The sequence below is a fragment of the Bacillus rossius genome, chromosome 17 (genome assembly GCF_032445375.1).
Source record: "Bacillus rossius redtenbacheri isolate Brsri chromosome 17, Brsri_v3, whole genome shotgun sequence".
Taxonomy (NCBI): domain Eukaryota; kingdom Metazoa; phylum Arthropoda; class Insecta; order Phasmatodea; family Bacillidae; genus Bacillus; species Bacillus rossius.
Window position 1 is genome coordinate 27,466,430 of NC_086344.1, and position 19,212 is coordinate 27,485,641.

Consider the following 19,212-nt stretch of genomic DNA (forward strand, 5'->3'; position numbering starts at 1 on the left):
TGTAAATAGTTACCCAAAATTAATAAGCCCACTTCATTTTAATACTTTATTCAAACATGATACTAAGTTTAAGATAAAAATAATTTCCCAAAAGTGTAACTGTACCACAAAAGCTCGAGCTCGGCTCGAAGTAAAATTCTTAGGCTCGCAGACCTCTAGCTTATAGAAAAAATCCTAACCGCTAATCTGTACTAAAACTGAAATTTCTCAAGAAAAAATTGTTGTCTTTATATACACTTATACCAGAAATGTACCAAACTACATGTGATAAAGTCAAGAGACTTTTAGTGCAAGCAGAATACATCTCACATTAGATATGTGGACATCATCTATTAAAAGATTCGGGTTTGGGTTCGAGATTCGGCAATTCCAGTCGAGGATTCGAGTTAGGATTCGGATTCGAGGAAATCAGGATTCGCCCCATCCCTATTTAAAACAAATTAAAAAAAAAAATATCAAATTATTTACGTACATCAAATATTTATCAAATCAAGTTTTAACGTACAATGAACCCATGTTTTCCACACTCGATGCAGCCCAAAAAAAATTAAATATAATGCAAAATGCAGTAATTTATATATACAGTGAATCCTCATTAACAGAAATCATGTTAATACAAAACTCTCATTAATACAAAGTGTCTTCACAGTCTTTAGAAATCACACAGGAGTTGAAAGTGCTAAGTAATTTGTTAAATACAAAAGTACGGTCATTATGTAATGATGTACAAAGTTGTTTTTGCTCCAAGGGTAGACAATTACATCTAGTAAAGGATGGTTAATACAAATATTCCAGACAAATATACAACTAAAATAATGGGTACCAATGCCATTCATTACTTTGGTTCATTTTACGTTGGGGAAAAAAGCTTGGAAATTTTACTCTTCCAAATCTGATGGTAGTTAGTATGTCTTTTTGTAGGTAATAATCTATACCTTTGCTTTATGCTTCTGTCTTAAATCCTTTTAAGTGTGATACTGGAGAAAATATATATATTTTTTGGAGCCACGGGTGTAGCCAACCTTAAATTGTATTCTACAATCCCAAAATAAAAGTATATTGGGTGATTAAATTTTGTAATATTAAATTTTCGTTATTACAAATTGACAAAAAAATGGTCCCTTCAGGTTGTATTATTGAGGTTTGACTGTGTGTACCTGCACACATACACTTCGCCATGCGCACGCCCGTGTGTGTGCACACAGGCACCAATGCACATGCACGCACACTGACCGTAGGATTTACTTTCACTATCCATCCACCATGCAACTGCGCAGCCGTGCCGGGGGCCTAGTGATCTGTACAAAACTTCCAGAGCCAAGGGTGTATCCAGGCTCCTACATTTAAAAAAAATAAAATTAAAATAGCTGTCATAGAAAATATGTGACTTATTCTTACAAACAATTGAGTTGAAAAAAAAAAATCAGTAAATGATGTTCTTCCTTTTGTTTTAATCTGTTTTTGTATGACACCATGGACTATCCTCCCCTCATAAAAGAGGACTAATTCCGTAATAAGCTGGGTACGCCCTTGTTCCGAGCAAAGTTTGAAAACTTGAGGAAATAAAATATTTTAGTGGATGTCAGGTTGATAGACAGCACTTTCTTTTTATCTCGAATGTACACGTTCCTAACTATTCACCTTTCCATTCTGCAACACTAACCCCATCTTTACCAAGGAATTTACTACTTGATACACATACAAAAAAAAAGAAAAAAGAAAAAAAAAGAGCGCATGTAACTCAGCACACGTGATAGAAGTGAAACTTCTTTGGCAATTCAAACCTCGACTCGTCAGTATATCGCAAGGGGTCAAACAGCAGAGAAAGAGAAAGAGAGAAATACATAAGAAAGTTTTCTAAATAAACATGAATTAACAAAATGTATTACTCACTTCAACACATTAGCTCAAACCCCTATTGTGTTGCCCTCTGTCCAAACACTCCCTTACTAGACGCCAGCAAGTCGGTGCGGCGTCAGGAGCAGGCGGCTCCCTCCCTACCGCCGCGACCCGCCTATCCCTGCAGCACGGCGGGGTTAAACCTGAGCCGCAAGCCGCCACGTCTTTGAATATATATATACGTACTGTATAGAAGTCGCCAGCCCAGGTTAAAATTTGTAATACGGTTTGAGGTAGTTGGTTAATTCACCGCCGCAATCGCCACCATCTCTAGGGCATCGACTTGTGGCGGTCCCTAGCGGACAAGTGTCGAACTCTTCAAACACCCCTTTTTTCCCCCTCCCGTTGAACGACCTTGAGCTGCAGTGAATGTTGGGTGGTGGGGGGGGGGGGGGTGCGGGGGAATTTCAGCAGGCGACAGGTGCTGCGCTCTAACGTGTAAATAACAACTAAGACGATACAGGGTGTTACGGCAGCACACCGCAGCGGTGAAGTTCCCAAGCTGCTCATCATACGCTTTAAAACAGTAGAGTAAATCCTATCCGCTCGCGACTTCTATACAGTATGTGTGTGCGTGTGTGTGTATATATATATATATATATATTTTTTTTTCAGAGGCCACGTGGAGCCCGCCCAAGGGAACGAGTTCTCTGCACCGTCTGCAACCTACTGGCGTTCACGAAAACGTTGCAGTGAATGAAAATTTCGCTCCCCCGTCGCGCGCTCCCAAAGAGGTTCCACTTCGACGATGCCCACGCGCGCGCACGCACACACGCACTGACCGTAGACGATGTGGCGCGCGATCCCATCCACAAGCTGGCGCTGGTCCTCCGCCACCACGTCCGTGCCGTACAGCGACGCGCTGGACGGCGCAGAGTGCAGGTTCCTGCGGGAGACGAGCGCCTGCTGGCCCCCCGGGAGTGGGGGCGGGGGGGGCAGCCCCGCCGAGGGCTGGGGCCGGGCCACGCCCGCCGACCGCACCAGCTCCTGCAGACACACGACCGGCCGACGTTCCCTCGTTTCACGCCGCTCGCTTCCGCCAGACACCACTGCTCGAGACGTCAAGAGTGTGGTCCACTCACGAAAGGCATTTAAAGATTCACCGAGGGCCGAAAAGTGGTTTTTGTTTCCGGATTAAGTTTTTTGAACTGTATTTTAAAAATGGCTGAAATACGTGTTTTCAGGGTAAATTTTAGGCACAAAACAACTGTTACACACACCATGCAATTTGTTCTTGTGCGTCAATCTCATTTAAGAATGAAACCGATTTTAACACAAACTAGGATAATCTTTTGATAAGACCATATGGCAAGCGTACATGTTTTATGCACTCCAGTGATGGAAATGAAAGACGTCAGCATGATGTACACAATTCATATCAACAAATGACCCAATCGTCTATCAATTCTACGATATTCGATAACGGATTTAAAGCATGCAAGGGTCTTGCATCATGCCATTATCTTCATTTCTCCGCAATATAATGTTAAGGTCACCTCTCCAATTTCACTTCACAGCTATCCTGTGATGATGAAGACTGCATGCTAGCTCAAGGCCTTGCGCTTGGAGGCAATACCACACTAGAAGCACCAGCGAGCATCACACTTATCATCCCGCCTCACTAACACAGATACATACATCCCTGACGACTAGGCAGGTCTCCTAAGAGAGACGTAGTTAAGAAAACTTCCTGCATAGTAAACTGAAAAAATTTAGCACTGTAACCTCTAAATACACACAATTATAAACTTTTAATAGTTTTTTTTTTTTTTTAAATCAATCTTAACTTTTAAGCACTTTGATAAATTTAACTAGGTTTTACTGTTACTGATATGATATTCATTGGGATGGACCAATAAAATCCTCAAACATACCCCAACATCTTTAGAAAGCAATCAACAAGATGTATGAAAAAAAATATTTAAAGAAAAAATATTGGAGTAAAGTAGTAAATTCGAAAATTCAACATTGACGACACTCAAGTCCTATTAATATTTCCTGGTATTTTGTTCAATATAAGTATGTAGTAGTAGTATGAGTAATATATAGTATTAGTAGGGCTGATCGGTTGACCGAATTTTCGGTTCGGTTCGGTCATTTTAGTAAAAACCGAAGCCGAACCGAATTCTCAGAAAAAACCGATGATTCGGTTTTTATTAGGGCATTAAAAACTAACTTCAAGTATCTACCAAATAATGTATTTAACATTCATATTGGATAAGAAACGTACCGCTTGCATAATACATCAAAACACATTTAAGACGCATGCTAAGTTTTTCACTATAAAACGTTTAAATCATCTATTCTCTTAATGTTCGCCATTTTAACCATGGGATAGTAAAGTCTAAGCGTTTCTTACAGTTCACTATTTCCTATGTTTAACGTCGGAAGTTTCTGTCGGAATACTACTATTTTCTCTTAAATATATGGTTTTTTCTTATTTAAAGGATATATCACTTCCGTTACGAAAATAATATTTATTTAATTCCGGTTCGTAAGCTAAAACGGTAGAAGTTTCGTAGCATTGCTTAGTTCCGTTCGTATTCTGCAGGGCGCTCACGACGCATGGCGTCACTCAGTTCTATTTTCACATCACAGAATGCGCTATACGTGCGCTAGGATCGATTAGTTGCCTTCTAAGTTCCGTTCCAAATGGCAGTTGGAGAATGAATGTGCATGTCGTCAGACCCTTTAGATGTAGTTTGTTTACTATTCGCGCGTGATTATTGCGGCTTTGCGTCGTTATAGTCTAGAGTATTTGATTTCTCGTAAAATAAAAATTCTTTTTTGCCACTACGTCTTGGTAATTGGAGGCAACTATGAACATCTGTGACGAAGGAATTAGATGATGATGTTACGCACGTGACGGAAAAAAAATCCTAGTAAATACCGCATACTAAATATGAATACTTTACTTGTATATTTTGAAAATATGGTCATTATGATTCATTCTGCCTTTAATGCACTGGTAGGTTAAGACGTTTTCTTGGTTAAGACGTTTGTTTATGTTGGCTTGTCCATTAACTCCCGGCATAGAGGCTACAGTAGGAAGTTTTTATTTGTATATTGCTTTTAATCACATTATTGCTATTGAATTTTATTCCAGTACATTTCATAAATTCAAGCTGGCAACAAGGTTAATGTAATACTAATTATTAATGTTCTAAACTGTTTTGTTCTGTTCCTTTTTACACATATGGTTGTTTCAGTAGCATATAAACTTATTTATAAATACAAATAGTAGTTGAAAATAACTTTTATATTGCTGAGAAAGTGACTCCCCTAAGAAATTAAACTTTTGCAAGATATTGCAAGTAATCAAATACTATAGTGGAATTTTTTTTGGTATGACAGCTCAAAGAAAAATTTTGAAGTAGTGACCGAACCGAACCGAAAACCGACATTTTTAACAAAAAACCGAGCCGAGCCGAACCGAACTGAAAATGTGGGAACCGATCAGCCCTAAGTATTAGTATTGTATAAGTATTCAAATAAGTATTCAAATAAGTATTCAAATAAGTATTCAAATAAGTATTCAAATAAGTATTCAAATAAGTATTCAAATAAGTATTCAAATAAGTATTCAAATAAGTATTCAAATAAGTATTCAAATAAGTATTCAAATAAGTATTCAAATAAGTATTCAAATAAGTATTCAAATAAGTATTCAAATAAGTATTCAAATAAGTATTCAAATAAGTATTCAAATAAGTATTCAAATAAGTATTCAAATGTGGGAACCGATCAGCCCTAAGTATTAGTATTGTATAAGTATTCAAATAAGTATTCAAATAAGTATTCAAATAAGTATTCAAATAAGTATTCAAATAAGTATTCAAATAAGTATTCAAATAAGTATTCAAATAAGTATTCAAATAAGTATTCAAATAAGTATTCAAATAAGTATTCAAATAAGTATTCAAATAAGTATTCAAATAAGTATTCAAATAAGTATTCAAATAAGTATTCAAATAAGTATTCAAATAAGTATTCAAATAAGTATTCAAATAAGTATTCAAATAAGTATTCAAATAAGTATTCAAATAAGTATTCAAATAAGTATTCAAATAAGTATTCAAATAAGTATTCAAATAAGTATTCAAATAAGTATTCAAATAAGTATTCAAATAAGTATTCAAATAAGTATTCAAATAAGTATTCAAATAAGTATTCAAATAAGTATTCAAATAAGTATTCAAATAAGTATTCAAATAAGTATTCAAATAAGTATTCAAATAAGTATTCAAATAAGTATTCAAATAAGTATTCAAATAAGTATTCAAATAAGTATTCAAATAAGTATTCAAATAAGTATTCAAATAAGTATTCAAATAAGTATTCAAATAAGTATTCAAATAAGTATTCAAATAAGTATGTGGTGGTGGTGGTGGTGGTGGTGGTGGTGGTGGTGGTGGTGGTGGTGGTGGTGGTGGTGGTGGTGGTGGTGGTGGTGGTGGTGGTGGTGGTGGTGGTGGTGGTGGTGGTGGTGGTGGTGGTGGTGGTGGTGGTGGTGGTGGTGGTGGTGGTGGTGGTGGTGGTGGTGGTGGTGGTGGTGGTGGTGGTGGTGGTGGTGGTGGTGGTGGTGGTGGTGGTGGTGGTGGTGGTGGTGGTGGTGGTGGTGGTGGTGGTGGTGGTGGTGGTGGTGGTGGTGGTGGTGGTGGTGGTGGTGGTGGTGGTGGTGGTGGTGGTGGTGGTGGTGGTGGTGGTGGTGGTGGTGGTGGTGGTGGTGGTGGTGGTGGTGGTGGTGGTGGTGGTGGTGGTGGTGGTGGTGGTGGTGGTGGTGGTGGTGGTGGTGGTGGTGGTGGTGGTGGTGGTGGTGGTGGTGGTGGTGGTGGTGGTGGTGGTGGTGGTGGTGGTGGTGGTGGTGGTGGTGGTGGTGGTGGTGGTGGTGGTGGTGGTGGTGGTGGTGGTGGTGGTGGTGGTGGTGGTGGTGGTGGTGGTGGTGGTGGTGGTGGTGGTGGTGGTGGTGGTGGTGGTGGTGGTGGTGGTGGTGGTGGTGGTGGTGGTGGTGGTGGTGGTGGTGGTGGTGGTGGTGGTGGTGGTGGTGGTGGTGGTGGTGGTGGTGGTGGTGGTGGTGGTGGTGGTGGTGGTGGTGGTGGTGGTGGTGGTGGTGGTGGTGGTGGTGGTGGTGGTGGTGGTGGTGGTGGTGGTGGTGGTGGTGGTGGTGGTGGTGGTGGTGGTGGTGGTGGTGGTGGTGGTGGTGGTGGTGGTGGTGGTGGTGGTGGTGGTGGTGGTGGTGGTGGTGGTGGTGGTGGTGGTGGTGGTGGTGGTGGTGGTGGTGGTGGTGGTGGTGGTGGTGGTGGTGGTGGTGGTGGTGGTGGTGGTGGTGGTGGTGGTGGTGGTGGTGGTGGTGGTGGTGGTGGTGGTGGTGGTGGTGGTGGTGGTGGTGGTGGTGGTGGTGGTGGTGGTGGTGGTGGTGGTGGTGGTGGTGGTGGTGGTGGTGGTGGTGGTGGTGGTGGTGGTGGTGGTGGTGGTGGTGGTGGTGGTGGTGGTGGTGGTGGTGGTGGTGGTGGTGGTGGTGGTGGTGGTGGTGGTGGTGGTGGTGGTGGTGGTGGTGGTGGTGGTGGTGGTGGTGGTGGTGGTGGTGGTGGTGGTGGTGGTGGTGGTGGTGGTGGTGGTGGTGGTGGTGGTGGTGGTGGTGGTGGTGGTGGTGGTGGTGGTGGTGGTGGTGGTGGTGGTGGTGGTGGTGGTGGTGGTGGTGGTGGTGGTGGTGGTGGTGGTGGTGGTGGTGGTGGTGGTGGTGGTGGTGGTGGTGGTGGTGGTGGTGGTGGTGGTGGTGGTGGTGGTGGTGGTGGTGGTGGTGGTGGTGGTGGTGGTGGTGGTGGTGGTGGTGGTGGTGGTGGTGGTGGTGGTGGTGGTGGTGGTGGTGGTGGTGGTGGTGGTGGTGGTGGTGGTGGTGGTGGTGGTGGTGGTGGTGGTGGTGGTGGTGGTGGTGGTGGTGGTGGTGGTGGTGGTGGTGGTGGTGGTGGTGGTGGTGGTGGTGGTGGTGGTGGTGGTGGTGGTGGTGGTGGTGGTGGTGGTGGTGGTGGTGGTGGTGGTGGTGGTGGTGGTGGTGGTGGTGGTGGTGGTGGTGGTGGTGGTGGTGGTGGTGGTGGTGGTGGTGGTGGTGGTGGTGGTGGTGGTGGTGGTGGTGGTGGTGGTGGTGGTGGTGGTGGTGGTGGTGGTGGTGGTGGTGGTGGTGGTGGTGGTGGTGGTGGTGGTGGTGGTGGTGGTGGTGGTGGTGGTGGTGGTGGTGGTGGTGGTGGTGGTGGTGGTGGTGGTGGTGGTGGTGGTGGTGGTGGTGGTGGTGGTGGTGGTGGTGGTGGTGGTGGTGGTGGTGGTGGTGGTGGTGGTGGTGGTGGTGGTGGTGGTGGTGGTGGTGGTGGTGGTGGTGGTGGTGGTGGTGGTGGTGGTGGTGGTGGTGGTGGTGGTGGTGGTGGTGGTGGTGGTGGTGGTGGTGGTGGTGGTGGTGGTGGTGGTGGTGGTGGTGGTGGTGGTGGTGGTGGTGGTGGTGGTGGTGGTGGTGGTGGTGGTGGTGGTGGTGGTGGTGGTGGTGGTGGTGGTGGTGGTGGTGGTGGTGGTGGTGGTGGTGGTGGTGGTGGTGGTGGTGGTGGTGGTGGTGGTGGTGGTGGTGGTGGTGGTGGTGGTGGTGGTGGTGGTGGTGGTGGTGGTGGTGGTGGTGGTGGTGGTGGTGGTGGTGGTGGTGGTGGTGGTGGTGGTGGTGGTGGTGGTGGTGGTGGTGGTGGTGGTGGTGGTGGTGGTGGTGGTGGTGGTGGTGGTGGTGGTGGTGGTGGTGGTGGTGGTGGTGGTGGTGGTGGTGGTGGTGGTGGTGGTGGTGGTGGTGGTGGTGGTGGTGGTGGTGGTGGTGGTGGTGGTGGTGGTGGTGGTGGTGGTGGTGGTGGTGGTGGTGGTGGTGGTGGTGGTGGTGGTGGTGGTGGTGGTGGTGGTGGTGGTGGTGGTGGTGGTGGTGGTGGTGGTGGTGGTGGTGGTGGTGGTGGTGGTGGTGGTGGTGGTGGTGGTGGTGGTGGTGGTGGTGGTGGTGGTGGTGGTGGTGGTGGTGGTGGTGGTGGTGGTGGTGGTGGTGGTGGTGGTGGTGGTGGTGGTGGTGGTGGTGGTGGTGGTGGTGGTGGTGGTGGTGGTGGTGGTGGTGGTGGTGGTGGTGGTGGTGGTGGTGGTGGTGGTGGTGGTGGTGGTGGTGGTGGTGGTGGTGGTGGTGGTGGTGGTGGTGGTGGTGGTGGTGGTGGTGGTGGTGGTGGTGGTGGTGGTGGTGGTGGTGGTGGTGGTGGTGGTGGTGGTGGTGGTGGTGGTGGTGGTGGTGGTGGTGGTGGTGGTGGTGGTGGTGGTGGTGGTGGTGGTGGTGGTGGTGGTGGTGGTGGTGGTGGTGGTGGTGGTGGTGGTGGTGGTGGTGGTGGTGGTGGTGGTGGTGGTGGTGGTGGTGGTGGTGGTGGTGGTGGTGGTGGTGGTGGTGGTGGTGGTGGTGGTGGTGGTGGTGGTGGTGGTGGTGGTGGTGGTGGTGGTGGTGGTGGTGGTGGTGGTGGTGGTGGTGGTGGTGGTGGTGGTGGTGGTGGTGGTGGTGGTGGTGGTGGTGGTGGTGGTGGTGGTGGTGGTGGTGGTGGTGGTGGTGGTGGTGGTGGTGGTGGTGGTGGTGGTGGTGGTGGTGGTGGTGGTGGTGGTGGTGGTGGTGGTGGTGGTGGTGGTGGTGGTGGTGGTGGTGGTGGTGGTGGTGGTGGTGGTGGTGGTGGTGGTGGTGGTGGTGGTGGTGGTGGTGGTGGTGGTGGTGGTGGTGGTGGTGGTGGTGGTGGTGGTGGTGGTGGTGGTGGTGGTGGTGGTGGTGGTGGTGGTGGTGGTGGTGGTGGTGGTGGTGGTGGTGGTGGTGGTGGTGGTGGTGGTGGTGGTGGTGGTGGTGGTGGTGGTAGTAGTAGTAGTAGTAGTAGCAGCAGCAGCAATGAGAAGTAGTATTCAGTTGTAGTATTTAGTAGTAGTACTGGGTGTTAGTAGTAGTATTTAGTGGTAGTGTTTTAGTAGTAGTAGTAGTAGTAGTAGTAGTAGTAATAGTAGTAGTAGTATTGCGTAGTTTTTAGCAGTAATTTGAATAGTAAGTACATAAAAGCAGAATGCACATAGTAATAGCATAAACATAGCAGTAGTATGAATAGTAGTAGTAATAAGCAAACTACTTGCAGACACCTAATTACATTCTCTCAAATTCCAGGTGAAACCCCACAATTTTTCTAAAGAGGGGAAAAATTTGTATCTCTGCCTATGAGCAAGCAGGTTTCCTCAGGGTGTTCTTGTTTGCTTCCGTGCGTTCGATCCACCGACGCTCCATTAGAATCTCTTTATAATCTAATGTCGATGATTACCCACGCGAGAAGGTGAACCAGGACGCACCCTGAGCGAGAACGGCTGGTTGAAGTCTATCCTCATGATGCCGTGGTTGGAGTTGAGGACGGACCAGATGGCCTTGAGGGCGCTGCCGAACGTCTCCATCCTCTTGGGCTGCCCCAGCTGCTCCCGCACGAAGTTGCCGTCCACCAGCCGCTCGTAGTTGACGCTCACCGGGACGAGCAGCGCGTCCTCGATCGTCCCGTCGAGGAAGGCGTCCACGATGATGCTCAGCAGGCCGCCTGCGACGCACACGCGGCGACTCGCCCTGACGAGACACTACTTCCAGACCCATCCGTGAACACTCGGTGGCCACGCACAGCTGGCGAAGTCAAATATTAATATTAAAATGAGCTTTGATTGATAAGTTTTTGTCGAAGATTCGCACAGGCTTACCTTTAATTAAATTTTTAAATACATAGATATTTATTTTAAAAAATTAAGAGACCAAACATATAAAGCATAGGAGTTATAGTAATCAATTTGCAAAAAAAGCCCCCAAATAATAAAAATCTCATGAAAATTAAATTACTATGGCATGTGAAAACGAACCTTAAGGAAGGATAGGAACATACAGAAAAACCAACTTGGTTTCAATATTTTTTACACTATAAACATTGTTTATCAACCTATCATGTAGGACTGCAAAATTGCCTTCATTCACTAAGTTTTCGTATCGCTTTAACACAATTTTGATGAAATAAACAGATTTTATTTACCATTTAGGCCCTCGTTCTACGATGACACGTAAACAGAAACAGATAAAGTAAACAAAGATGGATCTCACGGAAGAGTGTTTCTACAACAGCACGCAGACAGAGACAGACCCGTACCGTACGGATTAGCTCGGCTATGCTGAGCTCTTTCGTTTACGTTGCTCCACGCGACCAACAAAAGCCGAGTACTTGGCTGCGGTGGTAGCCATGTTTGTTTATGTTGTAAATACATACAAGAATATAATGTAAACATGCATTTAAATTCTGCCCGTGCTATAATCTCAAGAGCATAATTTTTTAATTTTTTTTTTAGCTAAATTGGATGCCGTTTGTTATGTTCCTGCACATTGTGGAAGCAGCAGACGCGATAGTGAAACGTTCCGGGAGATTCATCTCAGTTTACGTGATCTGTCTCCGTTTATGTGCCAACATAGAACAGGCCTTACAGCAGACTTGCCAAATTTTCCAAATGAGAATTAGTAAAACCTCTCCAAAATAATACATTTTAGCGTAAACAGTACGCGGCATTTTTTCATTAAAAAAACACATGATCCTACGCATGCATATATTTCTTTTTAAATATTAAAAACACTATTTCTAATATAAACCCATAAGACATTTACTAAATCCCATCTAAACCAACTGACAAACACTTTAGGCCTAAACAGTGATGTTCACACACATTTCACCCAAGAATGATGAATGTAGCCATGGCTATAAAAAATCTTTTTTACAAACATACAAACAATTAGCACTAAAAGTGTAACTTATTATTGAAAAATGTGCAGTACCATAGCTACCGGTGTCCCTAAATGTTAAATGGGGATTTACAGAGTCACTAAAACCAGGACGTTGCAAGGTCACAGATCGAGGGCCGGAGGGCGGGGGGGGGGGGGGGGGGGGGGGGGGGGGGGCGAGAGCTGCCGCTCACCCTTCGGCATGCAGGTCTTTCCCGTGCGGGTGCGTCCTCCCTCGATGAAGAACTCCATGTTGTGGCCGGCCCGGAGGCACTCCATCATGTAGGTGTGCAGCACCGCCCGGTAGACGGTGTCGCGCCGGCCCTGCACCGGGTCCATGCGCCGCTTGATGAAGAACGCCCCCAGCCCCAGCAACAACCACCTGGGAGAGAAGAAACACAAACACACCTGCGTAACCAGGGCCCCGGTGCAAGGTAAATTGGCGCCCTAGGCGAAAAACCTCAATTGCCCCCCCACCCCCAGGCCGGACACCCCAAAAATTTTTTTTTTTCCTTGCCTCAAAATACATCACGTAAGCCCTAAGATTTTGTCAACAATCAAACGTAAGCAGGCTTGTGTTTTCTTTTTTTTTTACTTCTTTACTTATCACAAATCATAAACAGGTCCACCGTGGACTTTAAATAATTACTTATATCGATATAGAACATTCCAAACTGTTACAAAAATCCATTTTCATCTAGTTTGTTGTGTGTCGTGCTGCGCTGCCCCCAGCCACTTGGCGCCCTGGGCGGTCGCCTAGTTCGCCTGTATGGACGCGCCGGCCCTGAGAGTACCGGAGGTACGGGCGGGAACAACGTTACCTAGTCAGTCGCGATAAAACCGAAATACCACCGCAAAACCGTGTCAATACACCGCACAACACCAAAATGAAAGTTATTCGTGGAACTAAGCAGCATTCAGCCAAAAACTTATTTCAAATCATTAAAAAAAAAAAGTATCCTTTGCATGTCTGAAATTGAAGGAATATCATTATTTCATAGACAAAAAAATTGTACCAAAGGGCATAACTAAAAGACGACACGCTCTACAGAAATATGTAAATATCGATAAGAGGGCTCATCGAAACGCACACGAAGCTTGTATGATGAAGTGACTTGTGACAATCATAGATCGGAAAATTTAATTTAATTTGTTTTACTGTTGTAAAGTTTTTCAAAAGCTATGTCATGTAATATAAATTAACTTGGTATATAAGGTGATTTTCAACACAATTTATGTTATTCCATGACTATATATGATTTTTCTATGATTGAATGTGTATAATTTCAGGCTACTAATTTGTTATGAAATCTTTTGTTTTAAGAAGTAAAAAAAAATTTTGTATTTATAAAACGAAATTGAATTTGTAAAATTTGACAAGCAAGTAGAGCCAACATTTCATGATTTAATTTTAGGCCAATTTTGTTTTTAAAACAGGATTTTACTGTGTTATTTTCATTCTTTTGAGAAATATGTTTATTATTACTAAACAAATATTTCTTGCATTTGTGTTTTTTTTTTCTTTCATTTTTGCATTATTTATAAACATTGTATAGGCCTAATTCATTCATTTACTCACTCGCTCACTCTAACGACCTTGTTGTAGACAATGCATCACTACATAGTATAAAACAAAGTCGCTTCCCGCTGTATGTCTGTCTCTATGTATGCTTAGATCTTTAAAACTACCCAACGGATTTTGATGCGTTTTTTTTTAATAGATAGAGTGATTAAAGAGGAAGGTTTATATGTATAATACATGCACAATATAGTAGAGAAACACTGACAATTTTAGAGGTTTCTAATGTGATGTCGTAAATAAACACATTTTTTTGCGCTTACATTGCACACGCTTTCTGAACCCTACGAGATAGATCAAAATAATGTACTACAGTATTTTACACCTTAAAAAGGTCTAAAAAAAAGTCCGCGATGGTATATGTCTGTCTCTTAGGGATAACCCACAATAACCATTTTTTATCCTTTACATTATGCAAGAAATAATAGCTTATTTGCAAAGCGATTTTAAGCATTAATCCTTATCCAATTAAAAATCTTGAATACATTGTGCATTTAATATAGATCAATATGGCCCTTTACAGCATAATATATAAAGAGATTCTGTAGTATATTCAGTATCAGCATTGCATCCGTGCGAAGCCGGGGCGGGTCGCTAGTAAATGACTAAGGGGTCGTACATTCAGGGCTAGATTTTAAGGAATATTTTAACCTGCCCAACGGACAGGTGTAATCGAAAATTTGCCTGTCCGCCATCCAATTTGCCTGTCCGCTGTTTTACCCAAATAAAAAAAAATTCAAAGTCGCTGAAAAAGTGAGAAAAAAGGAATTTTGCTATATTTTGCACCTATTTTTATCACACACTTAACATCCTTATTTAATCATCATTTTCAGACGAGTCTCTGTCTGAGTCACTACACGAATTACTTTGCTGATTCTCTCTTGAACATCTTCGATAAGGAGGCTGAAAGGGTCAACGTTTTCTCTGAACATTATACCAGAGATTTATTGCTGGTGCTGGATCAAACTCACTTTCAGAAGGTGACTGTATTTGAACACGCATGAGGGCAGACAGTGTATCATCATTTAGACAGTTTCGCCAGTCTGTCTTTATAGACTTCAGTCTTTACAGACTTGAGCAGCCCGTAACAAAAACTGATCCAGATGATTTTGAATGCGTTTCGCAGACTTTGCACAACATTTGTTTTGTTTCTGTGTCGTAACGAAGCCAAAGAAACTCGGAACACCAAGACGTTAAAAAGGTACGGGACCGGGCGATTTTGTCATATTTAACATTATATTCTGACTTGTCCTCGTCCGTTTTTCTTTTCTGGTGGTTTTGAAGCACCAGTAATGAATTTCCACATTGTGTAACGCAGTTAAATAAATATTTAACAATCGCCGTGACAAGGTAAACTGTAAAAGATTACCGTGTCCTCTGTAAACAAGTAATGTTTATTTTTTGATGCAACAGTTGACAGGCGAATTTTCAAGCAGTCGCAGTCACTGCAGCCACTGTCAGCTGCATCTGGAGTACGCCGTGAAATGTTAACCACGCGAAAACGCTTTTCTGTTAAAAAAAACTATGTTAAAGTAGAGCAAGGAATTAGTAAAGTCGCGATTTATAAAGACAATAAATTTAAAAAATTATGTTTTGAAAGTATACAACGGTAAATTACGTAATTGTTGGCTGCACTGCAACGAAATTAATATTAAAACATGGCAACAAAAACAAACATCATCGGTGTGAGACGTTTTGCATCTCTAGCATACGAATACGACTATGTTACGTGAATCATGACGTGAACGTAAGATTTTAAGAATTATGATTCAGAAGATTTCAGAACGGTTTGTACATAACCTACTTTTTTTCCCGCGGTATACAATAGCCAGAGTCGTCCGTCACAAAAGAGCAGCCATTATTGTTTATTTATAGATATTGTCAAAGACGTTTTATTTGCGGTCGCATAAATGTTATTAATCACCTCTGCTACATTAGTGTGTGCGAATAACCTCGGCATCACAAGTTGCACCTGTCCACCGGACAGTTGCCTTTTTTATTTTGCCTGCCCGGACGAGATTTTGCCTGTCCCGGGCAGGCGGACAGGCGCTAAAATCGAGCCCTGCGTACATTAATCACATGATGTTTTTTTAGCAAATTTTTAACCCCCCCTCCCCCCTAGTGATTTGTGGTGATGTTTTAGACTACCCCTTCCCCCCCCAAATAAATCACGTGTATTTTTTTGGTACAAAATATTTTTAAAAATTTCAGAATATTATCTTTAAATATAGGTATAATCAAATTTAATTCTGGAAAATTAAGCACAGTGATAAAAATGTCCAGACGCACATTAAGGTTGCAGGTTTATTCTCACTGGCATAAAAATAATAAAGGAAAGGCTTGTATGTGATTTACGGATGTATATTCGGCGCCAAAATCACAGCCTTACTGGCGACTGGCAAGCCGAGCCGGGTGGTTCATGTTGCGGCGGGCGGGGATATTGTTGCCTGGCTACGGCGAGTCAAGGTCACGCGTCGCTTTTCGGTTTAGTAGAAATCGGGCGAAAAAATAAATACAAGTGATATCTCTTTACACCCCCCCATCCCTCCCCCCTTGTGATATTTCGTGATTTTTCCCGAGCCCCTCGACCCCCCCCCCCCCCCCCCCATTTGAGCCTCACGTGATTAATGGACGATCCCCAAAGCCAAGGAAAGAAGCGCGGCGCGAGCTGGCTCACCCGAAGACGGGGATGCGCAGGTTGTCGCCGGCCGCGACGAGCGGGGGTCGGATGTTGTTGATCAGCAGGACGAAGGAGATGAGGATGTAGTCGAGGTGACTGCGGTGCAGGGGCACGAACACGAGCGGCAGGTTGCTCTCGCCGGCCTCCTTCAGCATGCGGATGTGCGCGGGGTGGGCCACCACCGAGCTCATGAAGCACGGCAGCAGCTTGTACAGCACCCACGACGTCAGCCTGCGGGCATCGGGCATCGTCACTCGGATCGATCAACTTCCCCACCCACCCACCAACCTTCCTGCTAAGTCAGCCTGCGGGCATCGGGCAGCGTCACTCGGATCGATACAACTCCATTCATCTCGGTATATCGCCGCCTGAGTATTGGAGTGTTCTATGTCCACTTTTTAGGTTTTTTTATGCTATGGACACGAAATTAATATTAGTATTCATTTGTACTATATCCACACACGTCTACGCACATAAAAATTTGTTCTTAATTTAAGATCAATATTATTTTGGTCTATGTCATTTTTATGCTATGGACACAAAATTAATATTAGTATTCATTTGTACTATATATCCACACACGTCTACTCACATAAAAATGTTTGTTCTTTATTTAAGACCAATATTTTTTTGTTCTATGTCATGATATTCACAGTTGTTTGAACTTTCAAATGCTTATGTCTCAGTTCCGACTTCAATGGACATAGAACACTCCAATTCTCAGGCGACGATATGTGGATTTATCAGCACAGATCGTGTATTTCAGGTTCATTTAAAGGGTGAACACACATGTAACACTGAAATAAAAAAAAAAAAAAATGATAATACGATACATTTAATTAAAGCACATCTCAATGTCGATTAGTTAAACTCTTTATAAGCTCCAATAAGAATTTACAAAACTTGTATGCGTGTGTATGCTCGCGGGACAACAGAAATCCCTAATAACAACTTGCACCCACAGAGCCACCGGAACACAGCTCCACCAACTCACACCGACCAACCTTCCTGCTAAACCTGCAATCCCCAAAAATTAAACACCAGTCAACTCAAAACGTAAAACACCCTCAAATATAAGAGGAAATCAAACGTAACACCAACTAAATTTTTGATTCACCTGAACATAAGATGACCTTAGAAATAAAACTAACTTGAACGCAAGATGACCTATAAAATAAGAGTAAATATAATTGAATGTAAGCCTAAATTAGAAAATCAACTTGTATTTAAGACGACCCCAAATACAAGATCCAATTCAATGTGACACACCCCCGCTGCCCAGCTCTTTTTTTTCTTTTTCTTCATGGGACCGAGACGGGTGAAGCGTAGCTCCAGCAAGTCAGGAAGCCTCGGGAGTTTTGGACATTTTCTCTTTCATAGCACTCGACCCCCTCGTTTGGGGAATACCACTCCGACAACAACTGCAATCGAAGAGAACCCGAGGTCGAGGTTTCCATAGATGTCCTACTGATCCAAAACGACCAATTTCCCAACTACAAATCTAAGAATTACTCAAATGCAATAAATATTATGTGAAATTTAATAGGAATGTAAGACAACCGAAAATATATTGATAGTACAATACATATGTAGGGAGACACTGACTATAAGACGCTCCAAAATATGACCAACATTAAACACATATATATATATATATATATATATATATATATATATATATATATATATATATATATATATATATATATATTCAGCTATTTTTATTGTACATAAAAAAAAATTGCAACAGAATAAAAACAAAAATCTCTGAGGTACATCAACAGGTTTGTCCTAATACTCATTAAGTTTTGAAATTCATACTGGAATCAACCCATCAATAAGAAAATATTACTTTACAGTTGTATACTGCAAGTAGTGGGACACCCATGTTTTGGTCTGTGAAAAAATTTTGAGTACGTGCTTGACCTGAGAAACCATTAATATTTTAGCTACCTAATATTTTACAGAAATTAAAAACATAATGACCTACTTTATATAGTAAATACAAAACAATTTTCCATTTACAAATTTAAAAAAAAAAAAAAAAAAAAAGAGCCTACAGCTTAAAAATTGCATCATAAACTCACTTCAGCAGGAAGTTGGACATCTTAGAGCGCATCCGGTCCAGTATCTTCTGAGCTCTGCTGCTGTGGTAGCTCCTGAGAGCGATCAAGTCTTCGTCGCTGGTCTTCTTCGCCTCGTGCATATCTTCTTGCACTGCAGCCTCTATGGCTTGCTTCAGTCTCTCATCTCTCAGTACCTGCACAAGTTACCAACTTGACTGATTTAAAAAAAAAACCAAAACTAAATGGAAGAGACACCAATTATAAGGGTGTCCAGCAAAACCCAAGGACAGAATTCTCTGGTTTCTCCAAGTCTTTGAACAATTTTTCACTGGCATGAACTTATAAGATTTATTTGGAAAATCACAAAGATACATTTCTCCTGTATTATCTGTATAGCTGGCAAGATAGCAAATATACTAAAATAAATATTACTATCAAAACACATTTTGACAAACATGCGTAACATGAGAATTCAACTAAAAAATTGACCCTTTACAGTTTGCACTGTTATCTTTTTGATAAACACTACGTAACCAACATGCCAGTCTGATAAAGATAATGAATACACATTTGTTTGCTCAAATGTTCAAATGATACATTATTGATTGTGAATGAACTAAAGACTGGGCCTAAAGATATTACACTCTACTTCGAACGAATGCACAGTAAATTGTTTGTGTCCCTAACTCCTAAATATTGGTGAAAATCGGATACGGATACATTTGGCTTCAAGACGTCATGAAATTGCGGAGTGTGAAAAATCTCGGATACTGTTTTGCACTTATGTATTGAATATTTCCCTGTGTTTTCCAGGTTTTAAAAAAGACCATTTTTTTTTTCAATATCCTGATTTTTTTTTCTAGTCCGCGGGAACCCTGTCCGTGTTTCCCCGCTCGCCCCGCTGGGGGACAAAACCCGAATCGTGTTACTGCAAGTTGTAAAATATATTACGTATCTGTTTTCTGTTTTGCGCATGATCAACAGTTTCAAGCTGGTATATGGTTCGAAACAACCACTCGTTAAAAAAACCGAGTCTCTTGTGAGTTACCCAATTTTCAAAAAAGTGCCTTTTGCTTATTTATTCAATTTCTTGCCCTCCCTCCCCCCTCTTTATTTTTTTTCAAAAGACGGGAAGCGAGCGACCCCGACCGTCGTCCGGCGAGAGAGATAC

General features: G+C 43.3%; 1 protein-coding gene across 3 annotated transcripts in view; it reads right to left on the reverse strand.

The window, feature by feature from the left end:
* Positions 1-19,212, reverse strand: part of LOC134540886 (glycerol-3-phosphate acyltransferase 1, mitochondrial) — a 134,967-nt gene that overhangs the window by 24,822 nt on the left and 90,933 nt on the right. For all 3 annotated transcript variants that reach the window (XM_063383914.1, XM_063383915.1, XM_063383916.1), the window contains 5 exons: positions 18,063-18,235; positions 15,973-16,206; positions 11,911-12,098; positions 10,270-10,505; positions 2,682-2,886 (listed from right to left, as the gene is read on the reverse strand). In XM_063383914.1, the coding sequence (XP_063239984.1) occupies positions 2,682-2,886; positions 10,270-10,505; positions 11,911-12,098; positions 15,973-16,206; positions 18,063-18,235 (1,036 nt within the window). The remainder of the gene's footprint in view (positions 1-2,681; positions 2,887-10,269; positions 10,506-11,910; positions 12,099-15,972; positions 16,207-18,062; positions 18,236-19,212) is intronic.